This window comes from Myotis daubentonii, chromosome 18 (genome assembly GCF_963259705.1).
Source record: "Myotis daubentonii chromosome 18, mMyoDau2.1, whole genome shotgun sequence".
Lineage (NCBI taxonomy): Eukaryota > Metazoa > Chordata > Mammalia > Chiroptera > Vespertilionidae > Myotis > Myotis daubentonii.
Window position 1 is genome coordinate 42,153,460 of NC_081857.1, and position 15,073 is coordinate 42,168,532.

General features: G+C 58.1%; 1 protein-coding gene across 2 annotated transcripts in view; it reads left to right on the top strand.

The window, feature by feature from the left end:
* Positions 1–2,068: 2,068 nt before the first annotated feature.
* The window catches only part of PLPPR5 (phospholipid phosphatase related 5), a 39,820-nt gene continuing 26,815 nt past the window's right edge, over positions 2,069–15,073 (top strand). Inside the window, exon 1 of one of the 2 annotated variants that reach the window (XM_059673657.1) lies at positions 2,069–2,712. In XM_059673657.1, the coding sequence (XP_059529640.1) occupies positions 2,509–2,712 (204 nt within the window). In that variant the 5' untranslated portion in view covers positions 2,069–2,508. The remainder of the gene's footprint in view (positions 2,713–15,073) is intronic. The other variant, XM_059673658.1, reaches the window with a different exon arrangement.

Here is a 15,073-nt window from a genome sequence, read left to right on the forward strand (position 1 = left end):
ACCTAATATGAACTAATGATGGGGAAATTGAAAATTCTGAAGGAAAATAATATCTTATTCCTGTGTTGGGTAGCATTCGAAAGAGAAGACAGAATGTATACAAATCTATAGGACAATGTACCCGCCTACAAAAGCATGGGTACTCCCAGCATCACTTTGTAAGCAATCAAACGAGAAGGAAGTGTCTGGGGAGGGATGCTAGAATGCCCTGGACTAAGGTGGGACAGGTACGTTTATGTCTGGAAGTTACATCTCATTTAACTGAAACGCAGTAAAGGCGTTCACATGTGCCAGACATAATTAATTGAGTGTGATTAATCCTCATATCGCCTTTGCAAAGGGATGAACTCAAGCAGAACGAGGTCGAGTGTCTTGCCCAGGTTTGCACGGCTGGTAAGGGGCAGGGCTGGGTGTGAACAGGCAGTCCCAGCATTGCTCTCACACCGACGCTGTGCCTTCAGCGTCAATGTGCCGTGTGAGTGTGCGAGCTGAGCTTACCTGGGGACAGAAAGATCAGGATCCCCTAACCCTGGACATAAATTTTCTATGTGAGAACACCTGCCTGCTGTTCTTAGAGGAGTAAGTTCATTGATTTATTCAAGGGATCCTTCTTGAATACCTACAGCGTGCAAAGGGTGCTCCCCCTGGGGGCAGAGCAGGGCCATGACAGACAGGGGCCCTGCTATGGCATGGGGACTGTGCTGGGCACTCAACACTTAGTCTCGCCATGCGTTTTCATTTAGGAAGTTATGGGAGAATACATCGCCTGCAGGAGACTCTCCCTAACCCAAAGGTAAAAGTGCGAACTTAAAACTGAGCACTGTTCTTCCGGAAGTTCCATCAGGTGGGAAGCTTTGGGGGAGTTCTGTGTAGGACAGGAGCCGTTCACAGTCTCAGTGGTTTTCTGAATGGAGCAGTAAACCAGGTATCTTTGTGGTAGTCATACCATCTGTGTAGCCCAATGTTACCAGAACACGGTCCATGCAGGGGCCGGTGGCTCCCACCGCCCCAGATCGCTTATTATTACCCATGTTGCCTGGTGTCGCCTGCCTGGTAAACGCTCAGTCATGCGTTACTAAAGGGTGTTTGTAACCATGTGGAGGAATGCACACGCCATCAGAACAGCATCCCCAAACCACCCATCCCCTGCCAAACGCCAATGGCCTCTTAAAGCGAACAGTGTTGCTTTTCCCTCGTGACAAAGGCCCACCTCCCAATATCATCGAGCTACAACCTATTAAAAGGAACATTCCAGAAACTCGGAAGGCAATGCCACGTTTTCAGAAGGACAAGAACTGTTTCATCTCTTTGTTTCCTACACAACGCTTCCTTACCTGCTCTCTGGAGTGGGGCGTGTGAGCAGTGTCAGGCTCTGGGGACCCCTCCCCCAAATGCGCTGCTTAAACTTATCATGCAAGACAGGCACCCCCCCTGGCCTCAGGGCGCAGGCTCTGCACACCTGTGCGGCTCCACAGTGACTTCCCTGCCCACGCACATGCGTGTCCGCGCACCCTGTGTGCGTTCCGTGTGCATATTCCCTATGCACGCTCCGTGTGCATGTTCCGTGTGCACGGTCCATATGCATGTTCCGTGTGCATGTTCCATATGCACGCTCCGTGTGCATGTTCCGTGTGCATGCGGTGTGCCCGCCTGGTCTCCTGACCCTGGGGAATTAGGGACTCAAGGAGCAGCCCTTCCCCCCTTAGCGGCTGCCCCCCCCATGGGTCCCCGGAATCTGCAATGGCTTGTCTCACAGGCAGCTAATGACGGGAGACGAAGATGAGCAGGCGGGGAAGACAGGGCCGGGCAGGGGCCGCTGTGCGGGAGCCAGCGCGCGGGATCGCTGCTTCCGCCCGCCCAGCCCCGCGCCGGCAGGAGGCGACCCGCAGCTCCAGGCCCCGGAGGCTTCTCCCCGCGGCGCCCGCTCACCAGCGCCGGCTCCGTCCTGCGCCCCGAGAAGCCGGCCGAGGGGGCGCGGGCTGGGAGTCGCCGCGCAGCCGGGCGCTCTGGCGGCGTTTGCGCTCCGCAGCCGCGTGCGCGCCCCGCTCTCCCGGCGCCGTGCGGCTGCCCGAACCGCCCAGCGGCGGCCTCGGAAGGGAGTTTCCAGCGGCTCCTTCGCAGCCGCCTCCCCGCCCCCCATCCGGGTTCCCCTCGCCCCCCGCGAGGAGCTCCTCCTGCTCCTCCGCGTGCGCCCTCCGAGGGGCGCAGGTGCCGCTGTCCCGGCCGCGGCCGCTGCCCCGCCGACGCCGCCTCCTCCGCGCCGGCCCGGGGGCTTGACCGGCGCCGCGGCACCAAGAGGCTCCCGCGCCCCCGGCTCCCCGCCCTCCCGCGCGACCCCGCGCCCCAGCGGGCGGCGCTTGCCGAGGGCAGGGGGCGGGAGGGGAGCGCCCGTCCGGGGGAGCCGCCCCCGCCGCCCTCCGCCGCCGCCCCGGCAGCCCGGCCTGCGCGCCTCCTCCCCGGCGCCCGCCCGCCCGCCTGCCCGCGGCGGCCGGAGCAGCGGCCAGCAGCATGCTCTACTTCCAGATGGTGATCATGGCAGGCACCGTGATGCTGGCGTACTACTTCGAGTACACGGACACGTTCGCCGTGAACGTGCAGGGCTTCTTCTGTCACGACAGCGCCTACCGCAAGCCCTACCCGGGCCCGGAGGACAGCAGCGCCGTGCCGCCCGCGCTCCTCTACTCGCTGGCCGCCGGGGTCCCCGCGCTCGTGGTAAGCCCGCGCGCCCGCGCCCCGCGCCCCGCGCCCTTCCTTCCTTCCTTCCTTCCTTTCCTTCGGGAGGAGGCCCCGCCGAGCCTGGGCCTCCCCAGCGCGTCCGAGAGGCACCCCCACCCCCCAGGGGACCGCTAGGGCGTCCCCATAGGTGCGGAGGGAGCTCCCATCGACCTCCCCCGCGCGCCACCCCGCACCCCTGCGGCGTCTGCAGCCAGTGCGGGAGGGGCGCTGAGGGCTGTCAGAGGGGCTGGGTGGGGGTCGGGGCCTGGGGGGTGGGGTGGGGGCATTGGGGTGCATCTTGACTTCATCGCGCGGCGGCCTGGCTCCCAGGTTGGACGGGGACCGGGGATCCACCGCTGGGGTGTGGAGGGGACTCCGTCTCCCCAGTCAGGACGCCTGCTCCCATTCCACCACCTCCTGCCCCGTCCAAGAAGGTGCCGGTGGGCCCCGCTGACCTGGGCGCAGCCCTCCCTAAGGGAGCAGAGACCTCCCAGATGCAGGGGCTGAGCGGGGAGCTCTCCGGGAGCAGCGCTGTCAGCCCCAGCATCCACCCAGGCTGCTCCGCTCTGCTCCCCGGCCGCGAGCCCCTTTCCGGCCACAGCCTCGCTGGCCAAGAAGGCCTTTCGGGCTCAGGGACTCTGAGTGTGTGTGTGTGTGTGTGTGTGTGTGTGTGTGTGTGTCTATACGGACACGCATGTGCATGCACAGGCAATGATTATATGGATATGCAAATGCAATAGACTCAGTATGTTCTATTAATAAGCATATTTACACGTGTGGAGAGGACGCACAGGTCCTGGCAGGAGCACTGGTGGTGTTTCTTCAGAACACACTGTGGCTCCTGTGATGTTGTGAGAGAATTGAAGGTTCCCTTTCTGTGGTCCCCCCCCCCCTTCCCTAACAGATAACAGATAACAAACAGGAAATTAAAAGTGAGGCGGGCAGTGCTGTTGTCAGTGGCTGGGTCTGTCCACCGCAGCCGTGAATGTTCAGAACATCTGTTCTATCCGGTTTGGATATTCGTGTTTTCTTTGGTTTTAGGGGCAATCATTTAGTGAGTTACAGAATAGTGAAAAGTGCCCAGACGGCATTCCGGGAGCCCTGGGGGTGACTGTGCTGGGCCCCGCTCGCCCACAGCCCCAGCCGGCGCTGTGGGAAGGGGTGGCCCTCGCCCCGGGAATGTCCTGCTTGGTTTTCGTTGTCATCGCTGACCTGTGTCAGCACCTGGAACCCAGCCCAGCTCCATGCGGGTGTTCTCTGGCCCCATTGGAAAAGCTGGACGAGGGAAAAACCTGTTTTCCTTGAGGCCGTCCCTGCAGACGCTGGGTCCCAGCACGTGTTTTTCTGAGGCGACACCGCTCAGGGTTGGTGCGTTTTTTAGAGAAAAGGCCTGCCCTTCCCGACACCGGTTCCCTTGCACCGTCATCGGTCATGTCCGCACTCAGCCTCGGTCGGAGCTGTGCTGGTTTTAGGCTGTGCCTAACCGCTTGGCCCTGGTGGCGGGGGCCAGTTCGAGACGCCAAGATATTGGCCCAAAGATGTCGATTGTTGGCCCCTTGGGGGAACTGAGGAGGGGAAAGGGGGTCCGTCGGCATCACTGGTGCCTGCTCAGTGCGGGGGGGTGGAAGTTGGGGGGTGTCCAGGTCCCCAGAGCCGCATGCGCTTCCAGAGCCCCCTCCAGGGGACCCTGAGGGTCAGGCATGAACTGGGGGTGCCCGCAAGCAGAGAGCAGGTGTGGAGGGTGGTGCCCACGAGACCCGTCAGGTCTACCCGTGTGTGGAAGGGGACAGAGGCGCTGAGGGGCGGCATCCAGGGAGGCGCCAGCTTGGCCCACATGTTGGCCGTGTTTCTTTAGGCCCCGGAGGCAGGCCTGGGGGTCAGTGTGCAGAGGCAGCTGGGTTTGGAGGCTCACTGGGCGCTGGCCTCCGCTGGCCTCGGCTGCCCCCGGCTCTGTGGCGAGGACGGTGGGAGTGTGCAAAGCTGGGCCAGCGAGGCAGCTCCACGCCCGTCCAGGGACTGGCACGGCAGTCACACACGTGAACACGCTGTTGTGAATGGTCATGGCAGCGCTGCTGTCCTGGGTTGAGTTCTCTGCCTTCTACCCATCCAGTGTTTGCGTTCTCTCTGACAGCAATTATTATTATTTTTAAAATATATTTTATTAGTTGCAGAGAGGAAGGGAGAGGGAGAGAGAGAAACATCCATGATGAGAGAGAATCATGGATCGGCTGCCTCCTGCACGCCCCACACTGGGGATGGAACCCGCATCCCGGCCATGTGCCCTGATGGGGAATCAGACCGTGACCTCCTGGTTCAGAGGTCGATACTCCACCACTGAGCCACACCGGCCGGGCTAAAAGCAGTTATTGTTATTGTCACCGATCACTGGGGAAAATGAGACTTAGACAGAGGAAGTAATTTGCCTGAGGACCACAGCCAAACATGCTCTGCCCGGAATTTAACCGACTCCGCCAGACTCCCCAGCCTGTGCCTTTCCTGTCAGCACACGCAGGCGTGGTTTCCTCACACAGCGCGTGCCTCCATCTCTCCCTCCTCCTCTCACAGTCCTGGCCGCAGCGATAAAGGTTCCTCATCACACACAGCTTCTCACTTCCCAGATGCGTCTCTAATCCTTCAGATTGAGTTTGGAACGTCGCTCCTCTCGCTGCCACAAGCTGAGGTTTGGTTTCATGCTCGGTAAACGCATGTATCTAAACCTGGAAAGCAATGTCTTTTTTCAATTTCATCATTTTTCTATGGGGGTGACTTGGGGACCAGGTTGGAGTCTAACAAATCTGGCTTTAGATTCAAAGTCCGTCCTGCTGTTGTGTTAACAGTTGGGGAGCCTTCTTGCTGGGTGACCTTGACCAGCAGGGTGACCTTGACCAGCAGGGTGACCTTGACCAGCAGGGTGACCTTGACCAGCAGGGATCCTTGGACAAGTTACTTAAGCTCCTCAGGCCCCAGTTTTCTAAGTCACAGGATTCCAAGTATTAAATTAGATTTAACATATAAATACCACCCTTGGCCCGTACTGGATACTCCGTAAGAATCACTCTCCCGCCCTGGCTGGTGTGGCTCAGGGGATGGAGCGTCAGCCTGCGGACTGAAGAGTCCCTGGTTCGATTCTGGTCCAGGTCACCTGCCTGGTTGCAGGCTCGATCCCCAGTATGGGGACCTGCAGGGGGCAGCCAATCAATGATTCTCTCTCATCATTGATGTTTCCATCTCTCCCTCTCCCTCTCCCTTCCCCTCTGAAATTGATAAACATATATATTTTTTTAAAAAGAATCACTCTCTCGTCCGCATTATTAATAAGATAATAATTCAGTAGCTGTTTGTTGAATCTGGGCTGCACGCACCGCAGCAGGCAGAGAAGAGGCTAGAAAGGGTCCTTCAGAGGCAAGCCTCGTTGGGTAAACACGCCAAGGGTCACACGTAAGTCATCCTGATAAAGGCGTTCGTGGGTACTTACGTACGTGTGTGCACATGTATGTAACACAAGACCTCTGGTGGCTGGGGTGGTGATGAGACCCTTTTTGTTGTTGTTAATCCTCACCCGAGGGTATTTTTCCCATTGATTTTTAGAGAGAGTAGAAGGGAGAGGGAGGGAGGGCAGGAGGGAGGAAGAGAGAGAGAGAAACATTGATGTGAGCAAGACATATCGATTGGCTGCTTCCCACACGCACCCCAACTGAGGCCCTTGACCCAGGTACATGCCCTTGACCGGGAATCGAACCCCGAGACCCTTTGGAGCTGGAGCCGGCGCTCTAACCGCTGAGAGCACTGGCCAGGGCCGATGAGGTCATCGTTATTTGGAGGGGCTGAGGGGCTTCTCCTTCTGAGGGGCGTGTCTTCCATGGGACCTCGCACCGGGCGGGGCACAGCCAACACTGCGCAGCTGTGTGTCCAACGCTGCACCCGTGTGTGTATGTGTGTGCGTGCATGTGCGTACGCATGTATGTGTGTGTGTGTGTGTGCACGCGCGCGTGCCATTCTCTAGCCAGTGCCTCTGGGCCCCTCAGGTTGGCAGGACATCCAAGGTGCCTGGAGGTCAGAGGTCCTCCTTGCGGATCTGTTTAGAGTCCCTCCATGCCTCTGGACCTTCTCTACTTAGACACCTCATTCATAGTAGCCGTCGCGGGCCTCCTTTCCTCCCTGGCTCCCCGTAGTGTCTCTCTCTCTCTCTCTCTCTCTCTCTCTCTCTCCCCCCCCCCATTCATCCCCTCCCCTTTGCAAATGGATAAGGAAACGGTGATGGGAGGAGAGAGCAATGGCCCAGGACTCGGAAAATGGCTAGCGTTCCCCCTCCCCCTCCCTGTCCCTCTCCCTCCCTCGGCTTCTCTCTCCCCCACCCCACCCGTGTGCCTCTCTCTGTCTCCCCACCTCCACCCCCACTGCTCATCCCTGGGGCTTCTCTGAGCCAGTTGCCTCCTCTGGAAAAATGTTGACTTATTGCCTCCTGCCCTCCCGAGCTGCCGGGAGAAGCAGGTGGGTGAGAACGCTCCTTGGAGACCATCCATCGCTTGGTACATCCGAGAAACACACCACGTGAGCCGATTTCCCGGGCCAAGTAGCCACCTGGGCCGGCGATGCTGCCGCCCGCTCTGGGGCGGCTCAGCCAGTCTGGCACACCCACTCCGTGGTGGAGAGAAAGGAGTGCGAGCTTCATGCTTTTCCTTTTCCGAGTTTCCCGTAGAAAGAATAGCAAACACAAGGCCCCAGTAAGAAATGGTCTCCTAACTAATGCTGACAGAACATGACTCCGATGCCCGCTGCTGTCTTTCAGTATATTTCAGTATGTTCAGAGGATTGTCAAGATTATTAGAAAGAGTCATCTCATTCGTTGGAGAGAGAGAATGGGCCCGGGGACCAGTGTTAATGCCACCTGGTAAGCACAGATGGCCTCAGATTCATTTTCCAGTCGGCACTGTGCCAGGAAGACAACACCATGATAACACGCAGAATTCCCTGGTCCTTTAACGAGTAGGCTGCTCACTGCCCTTCGGGGTGCAAGGAGTTACAGCTCCCAGCCTCCGTGCCCTTGTGAGGGGAGAGAGAAGTTGTTAGCTTGGTGCCTGATAAGAATTCACTGTCGCCCGGCTGGCTACAGTGAACCGGGAGGTCACCGTTCAATTCCCGGTCAGGGCACAGGCCCGGGTTGCGGGCTCGATCCCCAGTGTGGGGCATGCAGGAGGCAGCTGATCCATGATTCTCTCTCATCATTGATGTTTCTATCTCTCTCTCCCTCTCCCTTCCTCTCTGAAATCAATAAAAAATATATTTTTTTAAAAAGAATTCACTGTAAGCATGTGTGCAGTACTGAGTAAGTGACGGCTCTTCTTCTAACATAGATGCCGATAACGTTTATTGATTGTGCGCAGTGGAAGGACACGGCATGTTCATCATGTCTGTGGGTGAGGGAGGCGCACCATTTACGGTTCGCACCCCCCCTCAGGTAGTCCGTCCGGGGAGCGGAGGCGGTTTGCTCCGTGGGTAAAGGCGCATCGAGGGCCTGGGCCTGTGACTTCGCGCCCAGTGCTGCCACTCGTTTGGTTCCTAGCACCAGCGGTGGGACTCCTACCAGACAGGGCGGGCCAAAGCCAGGGACGCCACGTCAATGTGCTGTTCACGGCCTCCACACACTTGCTCAGGTGCAGATGCGGTCACAGTCAGACAGGAAAAGGGGATTTAAATTCTGTGTTTAAAGCCCGGACTTCCTTGGTTCCTATGAGCAGGGGAGTAGCCCCAGACCTAATTCCCCCCTGCCCAGCGTCCCCACCCGCCCGGGGGGAGCAGGCACTCTGACGGGAGCCGTGATGGCCACCCGGCCTGTGGGGACCCTGTGGGCACGGTGGGAGGGTGTCATCGGCGGGAAGGTGGTTTAACTCCGTGAGATGACGGGCTGCCCTCGGCCTATGGAGGCGGTTCCGGAGGGAGCGGGCGCGCTCGGCCGGCTGGTGACTTTCTTAGTCACTGTGGCAGGTGTGGCTGCAGAATCACCGTCAGGACAGTCACCTGCTGTTTTGTGAAAGCGGAATCCCGAGAGTGATGTTGCAGGCCAGGCGTGTTTACAACGCTCAGCACGGTCGTCTGGTGGACTTCCCTCAGTGCGTGCATCTGTGTGTGTGTGTGATCTATTTATATATCTATATCTATATCTGTATCTGTATCTGTATCTATATCTATATCTATATCTATATCTATATCTATATCTATATCTATCTATATCTATATCCTAGAGGCCTGATGCACAAAATTCGTGCAAGAGTAGGCCTTCCTTCCCCCCGGCTGCTGCACCAGCTTCCCTCTGACACCCCGGACCCTGGCTTCCCTCGCAGCCCTGGCTTTGTCCGGAAGGACATCTGGTCTAATTAGCATATTACACTTTTATTATTATAGATATAAATATGTGTGTGTGTATAACACATTTGTTATTTTTTGTAGGAATACATTTTTATCTCCTTTGCTTCTAACATCTACCAGGGGTGGGCAAACTTTTTGACTCGAGGGCCACAATGGATTCTTAAACTGGACCGGAGGGCCGGAACAAAAGCATGGATGGAGTGTTTGTGTGAACTAATATAAATTCAAAGTAAACATCATTACATAAAAGGGTACGGTCTTTTTTTTTTTTTTTAGTTTTATTCATTTCAAACGGGCCGGATCTGGCCCGCGGGCCGTAGTTTGCCCACGGGTGATAGACTGTCTCCCCTCCCCAAAGAAAACCCCAACTTTCTGGCACATTCTGCGTTTCCCTTCCAGACCTGGCATCAGCTCCTCTGGGCGGATCTCTCGGGCACCCCCAGGTGGAAGCCCTGCCTTCTCCCCTCCGACTCCTTCCTCTCTCTCACAGCTTATGGCTTTGAGATAAGCTCATCTTGCTCTCACTTCTCTTCATGCTCCCATCTCCCGACGTGAGCCTCTCCAAGCTGGGGTGTTGCCGTCCGACGCCAGCCCATGCCACCAGATGCCCTTCTCTGGCTATTTGTGGTGCATACGTTTTCCAGACGCCCCCTGAAATCTGTGGTGATGAGATTATAATGGCCACACGGCTACTTAATGGCCATCATTAAGGCAGGCCGAGCAGGCCAGGCCCTCCCTGTTCTGTAAGTGCAATGTGTTAAGTATCGGAAACCATGAGTGAAGGTCCGGCCAGGAACTCAGGGTTCCGTGTCCTCAAGCTGACAAGCTTCAGGCAGAAACCCCCCTAAGCCAGTGGCTGTGCCCTGCGCCCCGTCCCCGGGGAGCCAGCCGCGGGGGTACAGGGACCGGCTCACGCAGCCTTACACCGTGTTCACTCCAGGGCGGGACGTGTCTCCAACGATTCCCGTCGACCCCAGAGCCTGAAAGTCTGTAATTGCACCAATAAAGAGGCCATTTTTAGCATTCATCAGGCTAATTAAAAGTCACTACTTTCATCGATAAAAAAATCATTTTTAAAATATCCACAATGTTCATTAAATCAGTTGTTAATTAACAGCAAGACAGCGAAGACTTATAGCAGCCTCTTCGGGTGGGACCCTGGGGATGAAATGCTGGTGAGGACCAGGACTCCTTCCCTCCCTCCCTCTCCCCCTCCCTCCCTCCCTCCCTCCCTTCCTCCTTCTCTCTCCTCCCCTCCCTCCCTCTCTCTGTCCTCCCTCCCTTTCCTCCCTCCCTCCTTTCCCTCCCTCCCTCCCTTCCCCCTCCTCCATCCCTCCCTCCCTCCTTCCTTCCTTGAGCAAGTATTTGTGGAATGCCTTCCATGGGTAGCAGACCTGAAAGTAAGGATAACCGAGGTTACCTGACTCGCTCCAAAGCCCCGCATTAGGAGCAGAGCCCATCTCCCCTTCTGCAAACCTTCCGGAGCAGGCTCAGGAGATAGGAGGCTGTGAGGTCGAAGGGCAGCGAGTGGGCATGCACCCTGGCACCTGCCTGGCCCCACACCAGCCCCCAGCGCTGTCCCCTCCCCACGGGGCGGGACTGTGTCGTACCAACCCCTCCACGCTGGGTGTGTCATGCATGGTGCTTCTAGGGCAACGATCCCCCCTTTTTTGGGGGTGCTTTCAGTCGTGCAGCAGAAACTGTGCTTTTCTTTTTTAAAATATATTTTTATTGATTTCAGAGAGGAAGGGAGATGGAGAGGGAGAGAGAGAGAAACATCAATGATGAGAGAGAATCATGGACCGGCTGCCTCCTGCGCGCCCCACACGGGGGATCGAGGCCGGACCTCCTGGTTCATGGTCCATGTTTCTCACACTGGGGCGCCCAGTAGTGTGTTTCATGCTGAGAAACAGCTTATAACCCCAGAGGCCTCCTGGAAGCAGACGCCGGTTCTCGGGCACCAAAGCCCGCTGAGTGGGCATGGACTCCTGGCCTCTCCGGCTAAGGGACAGCCCAGGTCTCCGGTCGGTGACGGTGACGGTGACCCCTCCGCACGCGCTGCTGCGGCCGGGGGTGCTTGGCCCCGACGTGAGTGAAGAGGCTTAGTCAAAACTCGGGCCACCTCTAGGCCTTGGACAAAGGCTCCCTTGTTCCTCTCCCCTCGGCTCCTTGTCATGTGACGCCTCGGGGTCCCCTCCCCTTCTCGGGGGTGAGGTCTGGCATACAGATCCGGAGGCCGGGACACTCCCCCCTTTGGGAAGGGATGTGTGAATTCAGTGTGAGCGAGAACTTGCTTCATCGCTGGAACTTCTTAGTCATGACGAAGGCTCTCCCTCTTTTTAAAATTTTTTAAAAATAAATCCTTACCCAAGGGTTTATGTATTGATCCTAGAGAGAGGAATGGAGAGAGAGAGAAGCATTGATGTGAGAGGGAAACATTGATCAGCTGCCTCCTGCACGCCCCCTCCTGGGCATGGAGCCCCCAACCCGGGCCTGTGCCCTGACCCACATCGGACTGTGACCTCCTGGTGCATGGGATGACACTCAACCACTGAGCCACACGGGCTGGGCTACCATGCTGTTTAGAAAATCATTAAACCTTCGTATTTCCCCTCTGGAACCACTAAGCTCATTTCCCCAGACATGTTCTATATCCCAGTACTATTTTTCCCCCAACAACACCCCGGTCGATTTAAAGGGCACACCATCTCCTTCCTCTTTTGTACATCGAGCCGCCCATCCGCTCACAGCGGGCTCTGCGTACAGGGTGCCTGGGACGCTGCTTCCGGCGTCTGCTGTGGGAGGGGGCGCGGGCAGCGTTGCTAAGCGAGCTGAGTCAGGCTTTACTGCCGCCCAGGGCCGGTGACTCACGCCGGTGCCTTTTCATTAGTAATCATAGACTAAGCGGGCAACACGTGACTCAGTGCGGGCAGCTCTCTTTGACAAGAGTTGCCTTCCGGGGGGGGTGGGGGGGCTGTAAAAAGTGGGGGGACTCTGCCGAAGGACGTTGATGAGTGGGGACAGGATTCAGTGTTGCTCGGGCAGGGCGATCATTGCGTTCGGCTTCAGTTCACCTCGGGAGGAACTGGGGGAACGAAAGCAGGATTTTATGGTTCATGGAGGCGTTTCATGGAAATCCAGGGTTTCCGATTAGGGTGAACTATGAAACCGGGGAACCTTAGCCCCCGCCCAGTCAAATGGGTGCCGGCTCAGGAGGCCCAGGGAGCGAGGCTCGGGAGTTCGCTCTTCCAGGTTCATCACAAAACGTCTGCCGGTCGGCAGGACTCTGCGGGCTGAGCGTCGTCCCACGCACGGCGAGGCCGCTGGTTCCATTCGCGGGCGGCACGTGCCGGGGTTGTGGGCTCAGTCCCCAAGACGGGTGTGCAGGAGCAACCGATCCATAGTTATCGCTCATCGATGTTCCTCTCGCTCCCTCTCCCTTCTTTTCTCCCTAAAATCGATTTAAAAAACATTAAAAAAATACACACAAACATTCCCTCAGCCCTCCCCAGACAAGGCTGTGTGTGTGCTGGCTTCTGCAGATTCAAAGGCGCCGGCGAGGGGCGAGGACGATAGAAGGGATAGAAGATTCCAGAGAGGAGTGATGCTGGCTCATCGGGGGAGCAGGGAGAGGGGCCAGGCACCTAGGCTGGGAGCCCTTCCTGGTGGCTGGGGCTGTGGGACGAAGATTCGTTTCAGAGGTGAGGGTGATTAGTAGAAAATGCGTTACAGTGACACTCAGGGTGAAGTCAGCTCCCTTTCCAGCCTGTAGGCACAGGCCCCGGTTTCGGGCTCCATCCCCAGTGTGGGGTGTGCAGGAGGCAGCCGATCCGCGATTCTCTCTCATCGTTGATGTTTCTCTTTCTCTCCCTCTCCCTGCCTCTCTCTCTAAAAGTCAATAAAAACATATAAAAAAGGTTTCCTACATGCTCCCCTCAGGTTGAGTTTTCTGTTCCTGCCACGAGAAACCCACCGGAGGGGCAGGCTCCGTAAACGCATGGGGCATCGCAGAGGGGGCGAGGCAGGAACCGAGTTCCTGCGTTACCGTGTGCAAGCTTCCCTCCTGCCTGGATGCTCTCTCCAAGCTGAGGGTGGATCCGACCGACCCCCGGGAGCCTGCGTCAGGGCAGGGAGGGCAGGGACCTGGCTTCAGGCCGGCAGTGCTGGGCATGGAGGCATGGAGAGGTGGCCATGGGCGGGAAGCCTGGCCGGAGGCGGGCGCCTGGTCCTGCCACGGGACCTGGGCTGTGCCTGGTGGTCCCCGGGGCGGGTGCTCTGCGGGGGGAGGTAGGTCTGGGTCAGCGAGGCGGAGCCTGGGATTGGGCAGAACACAGCTCAGGGGTCCGGGAGCCGCTGGGTGTTGGGAAAAGCTGCAGCCCAGTAAGAGAATGGGTCTGAGACACGCTGCCAGCTGGGCAGTGACTCTTCATGTGCTCTGGACGGGAGTCCAGCTGTGACCTCCTGGTTCACAGGCCGATGCTCAACCACGGAGCCACATCGGCCGGGCTCTGAGTCCCTTTGTCAGAGCACCCACCCCTGGAGAAGTCGCCCCTTCTTCCTCAGGTGGAAACACACCACCCAGGCCCACAGCTGCCATGGGCGGGGCCCTCAGGACTGGACGCATCTTCCGTCCTTCGAGGCCAAGGCCGGCCCCTGAAGGTCACACGGAAGAGAAGGTTGGTAGCTGAAGGAAACCAGGGCTCCGTGGGGAAGAGCCACAGCCAACATGGAGTCGGCAAACCTGCTGCCTGTACGGTGGGGTTGAGTCGGTGTTTACGAAGTAGGGTCTTCGTCTCATTTCAGGACGGAAGCTTTTCAATTCACTTGAATATTCTGACGTCATCGTGAGTTACAGCTGCTGGTGTTCACGAGCCCTTTACCACGCTCAGTGCCGCACGCAGCGGCAGGTCCCCGGCAACGCTATTTGCTTATGTTCGTCTGGGAGATTGTGGTGAAGACTTTGAAAGGAAGCGTGATTGAGGTTTAACAGACGTCGAAACGCTGGGCCAGCACGCCCTGCCCAGACCTGCTCGTTAGGCGGGACTGTGGCTGCTGCTTGCAGAAGGAAAGTCTTTTTCCAAGTGTGCAGCCCTGGATGCACGCACGCCTGGACCCCTGAGTCATCCGCCCCCAGGACTCAAGTGCTCCCAGGGTCTCAATGATCTGTAACAAACTTGCCTTTTGCTACCAAATGGCAGGATTCTCAAGGTACCTGCCCAGCCAGGCTGTGGCGGCTCAGTGGACCAAGAGGTTCTGGGTTCCATTCCGGTCAGGGCATATGCCCCTGTTGCGGGCTCCATCCCCAGTAGGGGGCGTGCAGGAGGCAGCCCATCCATGATTCTCTCTGATCATTGATGTTTCTCTCTCCCCTTCCTCTCTAAAGTCAATATCTTTTAAACGTCTGCCCATTGGGAAATATAATGAGCCAGAGGTGAGACGGTTGTGATTATCCAGGGGAGCTTGCAAAGAGGGACTGCTCCCCAGGGGCCCTGGGCGCTCATGCCCGAGAGAGGACTCGCCTCCCGCCCGCCCGCCCGGCGCCTGGTCGGGCCCAGCCAGGTCCCCGTGGGCGAGTCAGAGGTGGGAGCCGGGCACTGGGAGCTGCAGGTAGCGCTGGACTCCGCCTCCAGGTGCTGCCCCGGGTCTGCACCAGGTGGGCCCAGCGAGGGAGCCCAGGGCCCAGCACCTGGGGCCAGCTCTGCTCACACTTTGTGTCTGGAGGAACCAGGAAGGACAGAGCCGAGGGAGACCACGTCTGAGCCTGCCTGAACGCCGCCGGGTACCACAGGGCTTGGTGCTGCCACGGCCGTCCTAGCGACGCGCCCGGGACCGGCTGAGAGGGGACGCCTCTCACGACGCTGGCAGCTCCTGACGGGGCTCCGTGGGGCAGCGGGGGTCGTGGCTGGGCAAAGCCTCCGCCATCAGCACGGACTCCTCCCGGGAACGCGTTTAAAAATGAAGTCCTTCCAGTGTCCAGGCCTCTTTTTCCTCC